The sequence below is a fragment of the Salvelinus fontinalis genome, chromosome 31 (assembly GCF_029448725.1).
Source record: "Salvelinus fontinalis isolate EN_2023a chromosome 31, ASM2944872v1, whole genome shotgun sequence".
Classification (NCBI taxonomy): domain Eukaryota; kingdom Metazoa; phylum Chordata; class Actinopteri; order Salmoniformes; family Salmonidae; genus Salvelinus; species Salvelinus fontinalis.
The window spans coordinates 39,755,830-39,771,195 of NC_074695.1; the positions used below are offsets into that span (position 1 = coordinate 39,755,830).

Sequence of the window (15,366 nt, forward strand, 5' to 3'; positions counted from 1 at the left end):
TTTATTTTCCACTTATTTTTTTTAATTACACACAAAAGAAAACAAAAGAAGCATTGCAACACAGAATTAACCAAATGCTGACAAAAAGTCAATGCACCAGCAAGAAGTGATGTACAAATAATAATTATTCAAATTACCATGGAATTTAATAATAATAATAATAATGCACCCTGATGAAAACAAGCCAAAACTTTACTTCATATCATTCATAAATAGATTAGAAATCTGTCAACCGAATTAAATAGCATTACTATATTGTGAAACATGTTCTTCAACTAAAGGAAATGGGTTCTCTCATCGCTGTCTTTACAAATAAAATAAGTACTTTTGGCAGGTTTGTGCGCAAATGAAATATCTACCTGGCAACCATACCATAGAAACTTAAATTGTGCTACAGTGAAAAACTAAAAGGTTTTAAGAATTAAATGCATTTTTTTTTTCACAACAAATTATAAAGATAAAATCAACACAATTCTAAAACACCTAATGAAACTAGTCAAAAACTTTAAAACCCACTGTTATGTTTTTATCTTTAGTAACATTTCACATTTAGCAAGTGGTGTTGGGGATTGGGGGGGGGCATGGTCCGCTGGACCAGGAGAGGTTTAAACTAAGGGAGAGGTTTCACCTTTGACCTCTTCAGTCCAGTAACATCCTGAGGCCAGTGTAAAGGGTGTCCAAAATGGCTCCCTATTCCTCATCTAGTGCACTACTTTTGACTAGAGTAGTGCCCTAGATAGGGAATAGGGTACCATTTCAGACACAGACACTCTCTCTCAAAGAGCCCCCAATAACAACTGGGGAACTGAATCATTTGCAGTCTTTGTATTTCTCTCTTCATTAGAGGAGTTAGCCTGGTACCAGATCTGTTTGTGCTGTCTTGACAACTTATATGGCCAATGTCACCATTGGAGTTGCAAAGACAGCACAAACAGATCTGGGATCAGATTTAGTGTGTATTCCCTCACTGAATCCAGGCCGCACAAAAATCACATAACCAGACAAAATAATGTAAAAAGCAAGGGGACTGCGGTTAGATACACACATCTGGGCATAGGGGGCCAGGTTCCATCTTGGTAGATATTTACAATCACTCTGAGAAAAGAAAAACGGGACACTTGTGTTTCTCCCCTCCAGACCTACAACGACCCCTTTGTCAAAACAAAGACAGACATTTTTGGGGGGGGTTTGTGTATAGTATGTTGATGTGAGCTTAAAGCTCAACCCCCCACAAAATGGAACGTTCATGGAAAAAATAAGCAAGGCTCCTGTCCAGTCTAAGTGCTTGGCAAAAAGGTGAAGTAGTAGCAGTCTTTGGGATTTTAAAAATCCTTCAGAAAAAAATAAGCCGGAGGAAAAAGATACATTGATGTTGTTAATGAATGTTGGAAAACTCCCTGGAGTCTTGACTTTTGGAGGTCCACCAGCTTCAAGTGAGGTAGAGAGGCTTGTCCCGAACTCCCATGCCACTGCCGATGAACAGAACAAAGAGAAGATGCTGTCAAAACAGGCAAATGTTGGTCCAGAAACCAATGCATTGAATGGCAGTCTTAAAACTATTTCTTCAATTCTGTATTATTTATTTGGTGGCAAAGTAGTTGTGTCTCACTAGCATAGCAGTGGAAGTGAATGAACAGTGACGTTGCATGATCTTGTGCTGGAAGAATGCATGCATGCTCAAATGCCTACATTCCATATAACAATGTGTACTAAGTCAAACAAAGGGAAACTTCATTGGATGTCACACTTTCTCACGGTGTAGGGAAAAGTGTTATTTCACTACTACCGCTTTTGAATAAACAGTACGACTCAGCCTCAAGCCTCACTCATCTGGCAAAGCACTGTTGATAAAACTGTTCCTCGTCCCAGTATACTAGGTTATCACAACGTGATCACCTGCAGTGGTTGGGCCCACAGTCCCGGTTGCAGTACTCGGCATCCCAGTCTGGCTTCTGTCCATGCCCTGGGTTGGGCGCCCCAGGAGACTGAGACCCACCCACACTGTTCTGGTAGTCCTGAATGTGAGAGAACCCCTGGAGCAGAAGGGGAAACAGAAGGGTGCTCTCTTAGAAACCACTACCATTTCAAATGTTCCAATGTGGTTGGAGTGCCCAATAGGAAGAGGTTCACGTCCACTGCAGGCAATGGGGTAATGCTCTAAGTTTACTTTAAGTTGGTGAGTAAGTGGACACTAGCTTCATTTCGAATTGATCCCTAACCCTGGTGCAGATCTAGGATCAGAATGTATACCAATCGTCTTTAAGGTTTTTCCTATTATTAATAATAGTCCAATCACCCGGTGTTATGAGATCCTTAAAGCAAACATTATATCAGTGCTCTATCACCTATTTCAAATGTTTCCACAACACTACAGGACTGAACACTAAAGAACAGAGATAGGACTAACCTGTTGGCTGAGAGGAGGTGAGTGCAGAGACCCCTGGAGCCCCATTGAGTGCGACTGGACCTGCTGCATGCGCAGAGAGCTCTGGTGCAGGGCGAGCTGGGAGGGGTGAAGGGGCGGGCTGATCTGGAAGGGGGAGGGGGGAGAGGCACTCATGCTGGGCGGCAGCATCTGGGATTGGCTGAGGGTCCGGGTCAGGGCATGGCGGGGCGGCCCGGCGAAGCTCTGCAGGTCCGACAGGGGGAAGGAGCCGGGGCCCAGACCGTAGGGGGAGGAGGGCTGCGGAGGCATGCTGTACAAGGGCTGCTTGGGGGGCAGCATGTGGGAGGGCTGGCTACTTTGGGCACTTTTTGGTTCGACAGGGTCGTCGTAGGTCTGGAGGGGAGAAACAAAAGAAATAGGGAGTAGCAAGAGTTAGAGAAAGCACAAATAGTTATATGTGTAAATGTGTAAAAATGTCATGATTTCATATACTGTTGGAGAGTGGACTCTCCCCCTAAAACTCATCTCTCATCTATGGAATAAATTAGTCAAACACATTCATTCAACTCTTCCTATTATCTTTGACTACAATGGCCACAGCAGAAAGAGACTAGTTTACAAGCCTTAGCCCCAGTCAGTGTTATTCAGGATTGTATTCATTAAGGCACAACATAGTAAAACATTTTGACATTTTGCGTGATGCAAAATGTAAACCAATGTTTCTTATTGGACAAGTTCAGATAGTACCTCCCCTATTTTGGCCTGTTTGCTTCTGTGTCGTACCCTAATGAATGCAACCCAGAACTGCTAGGTCATGTATCATGCGACTTATAAGCTCTTTATGTATATCGTGGGTGAATCATTCAGAGCAGGTGCAGCCCTCGTCTTGCCCCCGCCCCCCAACCCACACCCAACCCAGACCCTATGATGAGCTGTCAGATTGCTTATCTGCACCTATCAGTGTTGATTACAGGGGTAATGGAGCCCATTTGTATGAATTGTGCCACCATATAATGATCAGTGGACACCATGACAGTTGGATGGGAATAGAGAGGGCGTACACACACACACACACACACACACACACACACAGAGAGGGAAATGAGACTGTGTGCCAGGAGAACAAATGGAATGACAAAAGGAATCTCCCAGACGCTACATTGTGGCCTGTTAACGCGACACGGCACTAAACAATGCAATTCCACCATTCCTTCCTTCCTTCCTATCCATGTTGCTGCACAGGAGATAGGGCGCCATTACTCATAGGCAAAAAGGAGAAAGCCATAAATCTAAATTAGCAGTGAGGTGTCACGCGGAGAAAATGCAACAAAAACCCAATTATGTGTAGTATTGAATTGGATGCACATTCTTGTATAAGCAGTGAAACAGAAGACATGATGGATGCATCAATAACAAGAATAAACCATTAGTTCCATTCATGTGTCTTGTATGAACAGGCATAGCTCAGCTGTGGAGAAACATAGGACTATGTCTGGACAGACCAGACAGAATTAACATTTCATGTAACGACAGACAAAGATATTGGCTCAATGAAATACTGTGTACATATAGGGCATACATACATACATACATACTGTATACACAGGGCATATATACAGTATGCTTCGCAAGCACTAAAATCACTAAACTCCCTTTCTAACAAAGCTTAATAACTTCATATCTGTTTGTGCATAAGGGAGAGAATAGTATGACCTTCCTCTATCAGAACAACTGTCCCAACCCCCAACCTATGGAAATAAGGTATTGTCCCTATGGTATAGAGTATTGTTGCAACACCCCACCTCCACTCTTCTTTAGCCCCTCCCCCGCCATTAGCCAAGATTTTCCATCCAATCCATCATCACTCTAAGCAAGCCTGGTGTGTCATAAGTGTTACCTTGGAAACCAGACTCGCTCTGTACGTGGCAAGGGCTTTCAGGTACTCTTTCTTGGCCGCCTCGGTTCTCCTCTTGTACGCCTGGAAATCAAAGAAGAAGGAAAATGAGAAGAGGTCTACACAGACATACTCACAAATGTTTCCCTTTCCATACATCATTTCAAGAGGTCTTCCTCCACAGTCATTTAGCACCTGCTCTTATCCAAAGCAATTAGGGTTAAGTGCCTTGCTCAAGGGAACAGCCAGATTTTTCACCCTGTCGGCTCAGGGATTTGAACCAACGATCTTTCAGCTACGGGCTTAACCGTGAGGCTAGCTGCCGCCCACACATTGTTTATATAGAAGAAAAATTAACACTCGAACTCTCCATAATTTTAGCGCTACAACAGACATTGCATCATGTGAATTCTAAATGTGGCCAATGCTTTCGTGCTCCAATCAAGTGCATCAGTTATGTTTAAAATCCTATTGTTTGTATGTGTGTGTTTGTGTGTGCGCGTACGTGTGGTGTGAACCCACGTGCGTGCACATGCGTGCCTGTGTGTGTACATTTTTGTGTGCGTGCATGTTGGTCTGTGTGTATGTTGAGGGGGGTTGTAAATAACAAGCCCAGTAAACCCCAGGAGAGAAGAGTTGTGGGGTAGATGGCACCATTGGTAGGTAAACCACCACAATCATTGGAAAACAAACTGAACGATCTACGATTAAGACTATCCCAGCAACGATACATTAAAACCTGTAATATATTATGTTTCACCGAGACATGGCTCAACGACGACACGGATAATATAGAACTGGCTGGCTTCTCAGTGCATTGGCAGGACAGAGCAGCTACGTCTGGTAAAACGAGTGGAGGGGGTGTGTGTTTATTTGTCAATAACTGCTGGTGCTGTCTAATATTAAAGAAGTCTCGAGGTATTGCTTGCCTGAGGTAGAATACCTCACGATAAGCTGTAGACCACACTATCTACCAAGAGTGTTCTCATCTATATTATTCGTAGATGTCTATTTACCACCACAAACCGATGCTGGTACTAAGACCAAACTCAACGAGCTGTATACTGTACCGCCATAAGCAAACAAGAAAACGCTCATCCAGAGGCGGCGCTCCTAGTGACCGGGGAATTTAATGCAGGCAAACTTAAATCCGTTTTACCTAATTTCTACCAGCATGTCACATGTGCAACCAGAGGAAAAAAAACTCTAGACCACTTTTACTCCACATACGGAGACGCATACAAAGGTCTCCCTCGCCCTCCATTTGGCAAATCTGACCATAATTCTATCCTCCTGATTCTTACAAGCAAAAACTAAAGCAGGAAGTACCAGTTACTTGCTCAATATGGAAGTGGTCAGATGACGCAGCTACTACTCTACAGGACTGTTTTGCTAGCACAGACTGGAATATGTTCTGGGATTCATCCAATGGCATTGAGGAGTACACCACATCAGTCACTGGCTTCATCAATAAGTGCATTGACGACATCATCCCCACAGTAACCATACATACATATCCCAACCAGAAGCCATATCCCAACCAGAAGCCAGAGCTGCTGCTTTCCAGGAGCGGGACACCAACCCGGACACTTATAAGAAATCCCGCTATACCCTCAGACAAACCATCAAACAGGCAAAGTGTCAATACAGAACTAAGATTGAATTCCACTACACTGGCTCTGACGCTTGTCGGATGTCGCAGGGCTTGAAAACTATAACGGACTTCAAAGGGAAACCCAGAGCTGCCCAGTGACGTGAGCCTACTAAATGAGCTAAATGCCTTTTATGCTCGCTTCGAGGCAAGCAACACTGAGGCATGCATGAGAGCACCAGCTGTTCCGGGCGACTGTGTGATCCCCCTCTCTGTAGCCGATGTGAGCAAGACCTTTAACAGTCTCCATATGAAGTGCATTCGGAAAGTATTCAGACCCCTTGACTTTTTCCACATTTTGTTTTGTTACAGCCTTATTCTAAAATGGATTAAATAGTTCCCCCCCCATCATCAATCTACACATAATACCCCATAATTACAAAGCAAAAACAGTTTATATTTTTATTGAGGAAATGCATAAAAAAAAAACGGAAATATCAAATTTACATAAGTATTCAGACCCTTTACTCAGTACTTTGTTGAAGCACCTTTGGCAGCGATAACAGCCTCAAGTCTTCTTGGGTATGACTCTACAAGCTTGACACACCTGTATTTGGGGAGTTGCTCCCATTCTTCTCTACAGATCCTCTCAAGCTATGTCAGGTTGGATGGGGAGCGTTGCTGAACAGCTATTTTCAGGTCTCTCCAGAGATGTTCGATCAGGCTCAAGTCCAGGCTCTGGCTGGAGCACTCAAGGACATTCAGACACTTGTCCCGAAACAAATCCTGCTTTGTCTTGGATGTGTGCTTAGGGTCGTTCTCCTGTTGGAAGGTGAAACTTTGCCTTGTGTCTGAGGTCCTGAGCTCTCTGGAGCAGGTTTTCATCAATGATCTTTCTGTACTTTAATCCGTTCAGCTTTCACTTGATCCTGACTAGTCTCCCAGTCCCTGCAGCTGAAAAACATCCCCACAGCATGCCGCTGCCACCACCATGCCTCAACGTTGGGATGGTGTCAGGTTTCCTCCAGATGTGACGCTTGGCATTCAGGCCAAAGAGTTCAATCTTGGTTTCATCAGACCAGATAATCTTGTTTCTCATGGTCTGAGAGTATTTAGGTGCCTTTTGGCAAACTCCAAGCTGGCAGTCATGTGCCTTTATCTGAGGAGTGGCTTCCGTCTGGCCACTCTACCATAAAGGCCTGATTGGTGGAATGCTGCAGAGATGGTTGTCTATCTGGAAGGTTCTCCCATCTCCACAAAGGAACTCTGGAGCTCTGTCAGAGTGATCATTGGGTTCTTGGTCACCTCCCTGACCAAGGCCCTTCTTCCCCAGTTGCTCAGTTTAGCCAGGCGACCAGCTCTAGGAAGAGTCTTGATGGTTTCAAAGTTCTTCCATTTAAGAATGATGGAGGCCACAGTGTTATTGGGAACCTTCAATGCTGCAGACACTTTTTGGTACCCTTCCCCAGATCTGTGCCTCGACACAATTCTGTCTCAGTGCTCTTGGGACAATTTCTTTGACCTCATGGCTTGGTTTTTGCTCTGACATGAACTGTATACTGTACTTCCATTCATTTTTTAAACTAGTAACGGGGGACCTTCAGACAAGTCTTGTGAGGCCTGTGGGCATCCTAGAGCAAAACAACTACATCTCCGTGTTTGTGAGAGTCTCACATTTTCACAAAGGGTTACATTAGTTTGTAGCCCAAACTGTTCGGATGTTACAGACAGGAGTTGGCAGATCGACTGTACCAACTTCAGACAAGTTCCAAGACGCTTGTGGGGGTTGTAGCAAAACGGAGAATACCATCGTGTTAGTGAGAGTCTCATCTTTCCATAGAAGGGTCATAATAGTTTGTAGGCCAATTTGTGAGAAGACCAATTTTCGGGATGTCTCATGGTCTGACAAACACAGCTCTAGCTCTGCCACCTTTCACCACAGATGCGGAAGTGTGACATCGGTGGATGTGGTGGATTGAGACGCATCCAATGCCAAAAGACAGATCTCTCAGATCTCACTTAAACTGACAGATTTTTATGTGACTTTTGAATGACTACCTAATCTCTGTACTCCACAGACAATTTTCTGTAAGGAATTTCAAACACAGATTCAACCACAAAGACCCTGGAGGTTTTCCAATGTCTCGCAAAGAAGGGACCTATTGGCAGATAAAATACATTTAAAAAAGCAGACATTGAATATCCCTTTGAGCAAGGTGAAGATATTAATTACACAACATTGTAATTACTCCACAATACTAACCTATATGACAGATCGAAAAGAAGGAAGCCTGTACATAATAAAACAATTCCAATACATGCATCCTGTTTGCAATAAGGCACTAAAGTAAAACTGCAGTAAAAAATAATTCAACTTTATGTCCTGAATACATGTTTGGGGCAAATCCAACACAAAACATCACTGAGTACCACTCTTCATATTTTCAAGCATGGCGGTGGGATGCATCATGTTTTGTGTATGCTTGTCATCGGCAAGGAACAGGGTGTTTTTGGGATAAAAAGAAACAGAATAGAGCTAAGCACAGGCAAAATACTAGAGGATCCGTATGCTTTCCAACAAGCTCTGGTAGACAAATTCATCTTTCAGGAGACAATAACCTAAAACACAAGGCAAAATATATTCAGGAGTTGCTTACCAAGATGACATTGAATGTTCCTGAGTGGCCTAGTTACAGTTTTGACTTAAATCGGCTTGAAAGCTATGGTAAGACTTGAAAATGTCCCCCATCCCTCCCATCTTTGTATCCTACATAATAAAATGTAACTTCAACTGCTTTCAATTGAAAATCCAGATGACAACAACTGCTGTGGGTGTCGCTTCAGGCAACTTAGTTAGTACCTTGCCCTAAAATACAATACAGGGGAAATGTAATATTCCATTCTAGATTAGAACTCACATGATAGGCTCTACTCTATATCAGCTGCTGTCAGGACAGTTAGAAAGAGGTACACCATTGCAGTGGGTGTTTTGTCTGTCAAAAACAGGTTTGTGTGTAAAATGTCTAACTTAATTTGACTACATCAATTTAATGTTCAACTGTTGCTGCTACACATGGAGGCTCTTCTTGTGTTTCCTCTTTGGCTCAAATACATTTTTTATAAATAAAATAATTTTAATCAGAGTCAAGGAACCGAGGATAAACAGACTGATTTTCTTTAGAAAAGAGCAGAACTAGCTCATTAAGGTGAGTTCTATCTGCTAGTCCACTGGCTCCATCTGCTGGGAACTCAGCAATGTGTGTATGTGTGTGTGTACCTGTTTCTGCTCCTCGCCCAGGCTGTCCCACATGGAGGCCACGATCTTGGACACATCCCCGAACGTGGCGTTGGGGTTGGAGCCCTTGATGGCCGCCTGGGTGTCCCTGAAGAAGAGGGCGTAGGCTGACACGGGCTTCGACGGCTCGTTGGGGTCCTTTTTCTTCTTCTTCTTCTGCGGTTTGGGCTTGGGCTTCGTCATCTCCGAGGAGGGCCGCTTCTCCCCTATCTGGAAGGGCGAGAGGAAAGGAGAAGGGAGGGAAAGAGGCAGAGAGAGGATTGTAAGCAACGACTGACATTAAAGTCCCAACAAATGCTGATCTCAATAAAAAAGGTTTATAGTGGTTCCGCCTATTCTACTTCCATGGTTAGTCATTCTAAAATGATAACAGATAACTGTGGAAGCTGAGATGTAGATGGTACCTTAATCTTTTGTTTTCTAGGTAAATGGTAGGGAAGGGGGACTGTCATTGTAAAAGCCCTGTATCGAAAGAAACAGAACTTGAACCAATCTTCTCACAATGGTATCCCCAACAAGACAGTGGAAAGACAGGTCAGATATTTCCTTGTAGGGAAAACCCTCGACAAGGAAGGAGAGCAACACTGTTGTATTAATCACAAATACAACATCGATGGAACAGGACTGCTCGGGCGGTACCCTTCACAAACAAGAGTACACAAAGAACAAATTAGAGGAGGGTTCTGAGAAACCAAAAGCCCCTTCTTCTGAGAAGAGAAAGAAAACAAATCAGTTACTGAGGACGAGGGTGAATGGCGGCTGACATTTTTGGACACCATCACCTGAGTCTATCTACCTCCCCCAGAGTACGGTTACATTTAAGGACACGACCTGAGGTAGAGAGACTGGGCAGAGCGCCATGGTCTGAAGGAGAGAGGAGGACACTAGGTAGAACCTTATCACAACTAAATGTTGTTTTATACTACTCATTCACACTATATGCTTGACTCTGCATTTGTTTGAAATGTTTTTGTTTCTAGGTGAGGAGAGAGGATAAGCGAGTCAATGGAAAGCTTGGGATGGTTAGGTGGCCATGAAATGATTGCCAGATGAGTGACAGGTGAGAATATCGAAAGGATTTGAGCAGACGAATTCCAAACTGCAGCTCTAAATAGTAATTTGCAGGAAAAATAAGACCACATGACACCTTGTAAGAGCTAACCGCTTGGTTCATTAAGAATAATCATAAACAGCCATCATAATATATTTTCCACAGTAAAGTACAGCTTTCTTCTATATTCGACATTGACGTCTATCAAATGTTTATGAAGACATTAGTCACCTGGCACATAAAGCTTCGAAGAAGTCAAATCCAGGTCAACTTAGCCTCGGTGTGATTCTTTATGGAAATTGCATTCCTCCTGATGTGAGTAGAACCCATCAACCATTTGAGGAGGGAGAAAAACATCAAGTGGAGAGAGGCTGTAGCTAATGGAGGACGGAAAGGAGAAGTGACTGCGGCTTGATGTGCCATTAAGAGTCCTGGTGACCATAAAGAAAAATAATCACATTTGATAGCCTACATAATTACCAAATATATAATGATCATCTATGATTGTGTGGAATGAAAGATGCATGCATTCTTAATATAAGGCTGAACCCATGACTCAAGTGACCATTTTAAGGGCATTTTTCAGGTAGTGTAGTCACCGTCATATAAGACTATACAATCTATTTATCTCCAAATGTCATGTTTATGTTACCATTGTGTTAGATTTGACAAACTACTTTGAAAATGTTCTGTGAAAAAAAACATTGATCCATACTGCTCTAGTATCATCAGGCAATCAGGGACACAAACCATGTGAAATAATTCTGAATGATCACTTGACTAGCAACTATCAAATGGCAACTCTAGGATGTTGAAAGCATTCCCATTTCATACAATCATCTTTCCTTTTAACTGCGCTTTCTAAACAGAAATGATTGCCTTTGAAATGGCATTGTTTAAGAAACCATTTGAAACAATATCTTCCACACAGCATGAAATTAGCTAATCAGAATCGGAGACTCGCAAACGCTTGCGTATAAAAAAGGGTCACTTGAATATAACTTTGGATGTGATGTGGAAATTAATGAAGATACCCCATTCAAAGTGAAAATGCACTCATCTCTCTCTCTCTCTCTCTCTCTCTCTCTCTCTCTCTCTCTCTCTCTCTCTCTCTCTCTCTCTCTCTCTCTCTCTCTCTCTCTCTCTCTCTCTCTCTCTCTCTCTCTCTCTCTCTCTCTGGTTAAGACAGTATACATTTTTTTTCTCCATGAGTGTGTGGTTTCATAAAAAATAAAAAAACTTCCACTTTTATGCAATTAGGCAAAAAAAGCTTTGAAATGACATCTGTTCCCCTCTGCCTTTGATGTGAAAGCTGAATAAATTGGACTAGAGGTAATGAAATGACAAACTGAAAAGCAAAATCATTTCCAGGAAAAATCATTTATATTTATAAATGGCAAAGCACAGCAACCCGTCAGAGAAAAATAAAGAAGGAAATTCTCTCTTCTCTCTGTATACAGTATGATAGTTGGCTACACTAGACAGAGAAGAAACAAAACTTCAATGGAACATCAACTCAGATGGAATAGAATACTGATGAAATGGAACGGATGAATATCATTTGTAAAGCTGGGTAGCCTATACGGTCAAGTGTCAGTGCCGTTGTACAGTAAAAGCAGCTTACTGATGGCATAAAGCAAGATGGTCGTTCAAATTAACTGAACCTGCAGTTATAATATGTGCAGTTTTGTTTCCAGATCAAAATAGAAATGGCCACTCTCCAACCACTACACCACACAGTCCCCGACTGCTGATTGCACTATACTATAAACATATAACAAAATTGTACATAGATGGTAAATAGATTTTCAGTTCGCAAGTCTAGGCCTGGATTTGAAAGTGTCAGCTCTAGGTCCATACAATCAGCATTGCTGTTGTCAGAAATGTGGAGAGGAAGAGAGGGGAAGAGGATGATGGGGAAGGGGGAGGGGTTGCTGTAATTCTGCATGGACAGCACTGTGCAGAGAAGACGAGATTAGATTTGACAGCCTGATACCTGCGTCACTGTCAAAACTGGAGAGAGGGGGACGGAGAGAGAGAGGGAGTGGCTGTTTAATCAGAGGACCCAGCACATACGTATATTTACACATCAAATGAAAAGCAAAATGGAACCCAGAAAGAGTAAGGTTATCTCTAAAACGTCTCCCAAGGGCTGTGTATCACTTTCAAATGGGTGGGAATGTGTACAGTGCCTTCAGAAAGTACATATTCATACCCCTTGACTTATTCCACATTTTGCTGTGTTACAGTCTGACTTCAAAATTGATAAAATAAAATAAAATTCTCACACAATACTCCACAACGCAAATTTATTGAAAATAAAATACATAAATATCTAATTTCAATAAGTATTCACACCTCTGAGTCAATACTTTGTAGAAGAACCTTTGGCAGCGATTACAGCTGTGAGTCTTTCTGGGTAAGTCTCTAAGTGCTTTCCACACCTGGATTGTGCAACTTTTACACATGAATCTTTTCAAAATTCTTCAAGCTCTGTCCAATCGGTTGTTGATCATCGCGAGACAACCATTTTCAGGTCTTGCCATAGATTCCAAGTACATTGATGTCAAAACTGTAACTCGGCCACTCAGGAACATTCACTGTCTTCTTGGTAAGCAACTCCAGCGTAAATTTAGCCTTGTGTTTTAGGTTATTATCCTGCTGAAAGGTGAATTCATCTCCCTGTGTCTAGTGGAAAGCAGACTGAACCAGATTTTCATCTAGACTTTTGCCTGTGCTTAGCTCCTTTCCAATAATTTTTTATCCTGAAAAACTCCCCGGGCCATAACAATTACAAGCATACCCAAAACATGATGCAGCCACCACTATGCTTGAAAATATGGAGAGTGGTACTCAGTAATGTGTTAAATTGGATTTGCCCCAAACCTAACATGTTGTATTCAGGACAAAAAGTTAATTACTTCGCCACATTTTTTTGTAGTATTACTTTAGTGCCTTGTTTGCAAACAGGATGCATGTTTTGCAATATGTTATCACTGTGTCAACTAGGTTATTATTGTGGAGTAATGTCACGCCCTGACCTGAAATATCTCTGTTTTCTTTATATTTTGGTTAGGTCAGGGTGTGACTAGGGTGGATACGCTAGTTTTTGTATTGTCTAGGGGTTTTGTATTGTCTAGGGTTTTGTATGTCTAGGGTTTTGTAGGTCTAGGTATTTGTATGTTTATGGTGGCCTGATATGGTTCCCAATCAGAGGCAGCTGTTTGTCGTTGTCTCTGATTGGGGATCATATTTACATAGCCATTTCCCTTTGGTGTTGGTGGGTTCTTATTCTATGTTAAGTTGCCTGTCTGCACTATTCATATAGCTTCACGTTTCGCTTGTTTTGTTAGTTTGTTCAGTGTTCTTTCTTTAATAAAAGAAAAATGTACGCATACCACGCTGCACCTTGTTCCGATCTTTATGACGAACGTGACAAGTAACGACAATATTGTTGATCCATCCTCAGTTTTCTACTATCACAGCCATTAAACTCTGTCACTGTTATAAAGTCAAGTCAAATCAAATCAAATTTTATTTGTCACATGCGCTGAATACAACAGGTGTAGACCTTACAGTGAAATGCTTACTTACAAGCCCTAACCAACAATGCAGTTAAGAAAATACCTAAAAAAAAAGTATGATATAAGAAAAACAAATAATTAAAGAATAGCAGTAAATAACAATATATACAGGGGGTACCGGTTCAGAGTCAATGTGTCAATGTGCGGGGGGACCGGTGTCGAGATAATTGAGGTAATTATGTACACGCAGGTAGGGTTATTAAAGTGGCTTTGAAACAGTCTGGGTATCCATTTGACTAGCTGTTCAGGAGTCTTATGGCTTGGGGGTAGAAGCTGTTTAGAAGCCTCTTGGACCTAGACCTGGCGCTCCGGTACTGCTTGCCGTGCGGTAGCAGAGAGAACAGTCTATGACTAGGTTGTCTAATTTTTAGGGCCTTCCTCTGACACCGCCTGGTATAGAGGTCCTGGATGGCAGGAAGCTTGGCCCCAGTGATGTACTGGGCCGTACACACTACCCTCTGTAGTGCCTTGCGGTCGGGGGCCGAGCAGTTGCCATACCAGGCAGTAATGCAACCTGTCAGGATGCTCTCGATGGTGCAGCTGTAAAACCTTTTGAGGATCTGAGAACCCATCTCCTGAGGGGGAATAGGTTTTGTCGTGCCCTCTTCACGACTGTCTTGATGTGCTTGGACCATGTTAGTTTGTTGGTGATGTGGACACCAAGGAACTTGAAGCTCTCAACCTGCTCCAGCACAGCCCCCTCGATGAGAATGGGGGCATGCTCGGTCCTCCTTTTCCTATAGTCCACAATCATCTCCTTTGTCTTGATGACGTTGAGGGAGAGGTTGTTGTCATTGCACCACAGGTCTATGACCTCCTCCGTATAGGCTGTCTCATCGTTGTCAGTGATCAGGCCTACCATTGTTGTGTCATCAGCAAACTTAATGATGGTGTTGGAGTAGTGCCTGGCCGTGCAGTCATGAGTGAATAGGGAGTACAGGAGGGGACTGAGCATGCATCCATGAGGGGCCCCCGTGTTGAGGATCAGCGTGGCACATGTGTTGTTACTAACCCTTACCATCTGGAGGCGGCCCGAAGTCCAGAATCCAGTTGCAGAAGGAGGTGTTAAGTCCCAGGGTCCTTAGCTTAGTGATGAGCTTTGAGGGCACTGTGGTGTTGAATGCTGAGCTGTAGTCAATGAATAGCATTCTCACATAAGTGTTCCTTTTGTCCAGGTGGGAAAGGGCAGTGTGGAGTGCAATAGAGATTGCATCATCTGTGGAGCTGGTGCGGTATGCAAATTGGAGTGGGTCTCGGGTTTCTGGGATAATGGTGTTGATGTGAGCCATGACCAGCCTTTCAAACTATTTCATGGCTACAGACGTGAGTGATATGGGTCAGTAGTCATTTAGGAAGGTTACCTTAGTGTTCTTGGGCACAGGGACTATGGTGGTCTGCTTGAAACATGTTGGTATTACAGATTCAGACAGGGAAAGGTTGAAAATGTCAGTGATGACTGTTCGCCAGCTGGTCAGCTCATGCTCAGAGTACACGTCCTGGTAATCCGTCTGTTGACCTGTTTAAAGGTCTTACTCACATCGGCTGCAGAGAGCGTGATCACACAG

General features: G+C 43.0%; 1 protein-coding gene across 2 annotated transcripts in view; it reads right to left on the reverse strand.

Annotated features, from left to right (window-relative positions):
* Positions 1-15,366, reverse strand: part of LOC129830228 (TOX high mobility group box family member 2-like) — a 127,027-nt gene continuing 111,661 nt past the window's right edge. For both annotated transcript variants that reach the window (XM_055892623.1, XM_055892622.1), the window contains 5 exons: positions 9,149-9,376; positions 4,284-4,364; positions 2,408-2,779; positions 1,897-2,033; positions 1-1,469 (listed from right to left, as the gene is read on the reverse strand). In XM_055892623.1, coding sequence (XP_055748598.1) covers positions 1,430-1,469; positions 1,897-2,033; positions 2,408-2,779; positions 4,284-4,364; positions 9,149-9,376 — 858 coding nt within the window. In that variant the 3' untranslated portion in view covers positions 1-1,429. The remainder of the gene's footprint in view (positions 1,470-1,896; positions 2,034-2,407; positions 2,780-4,283; positions 4,365-9,148; positions 9,377-15,366) is intronic.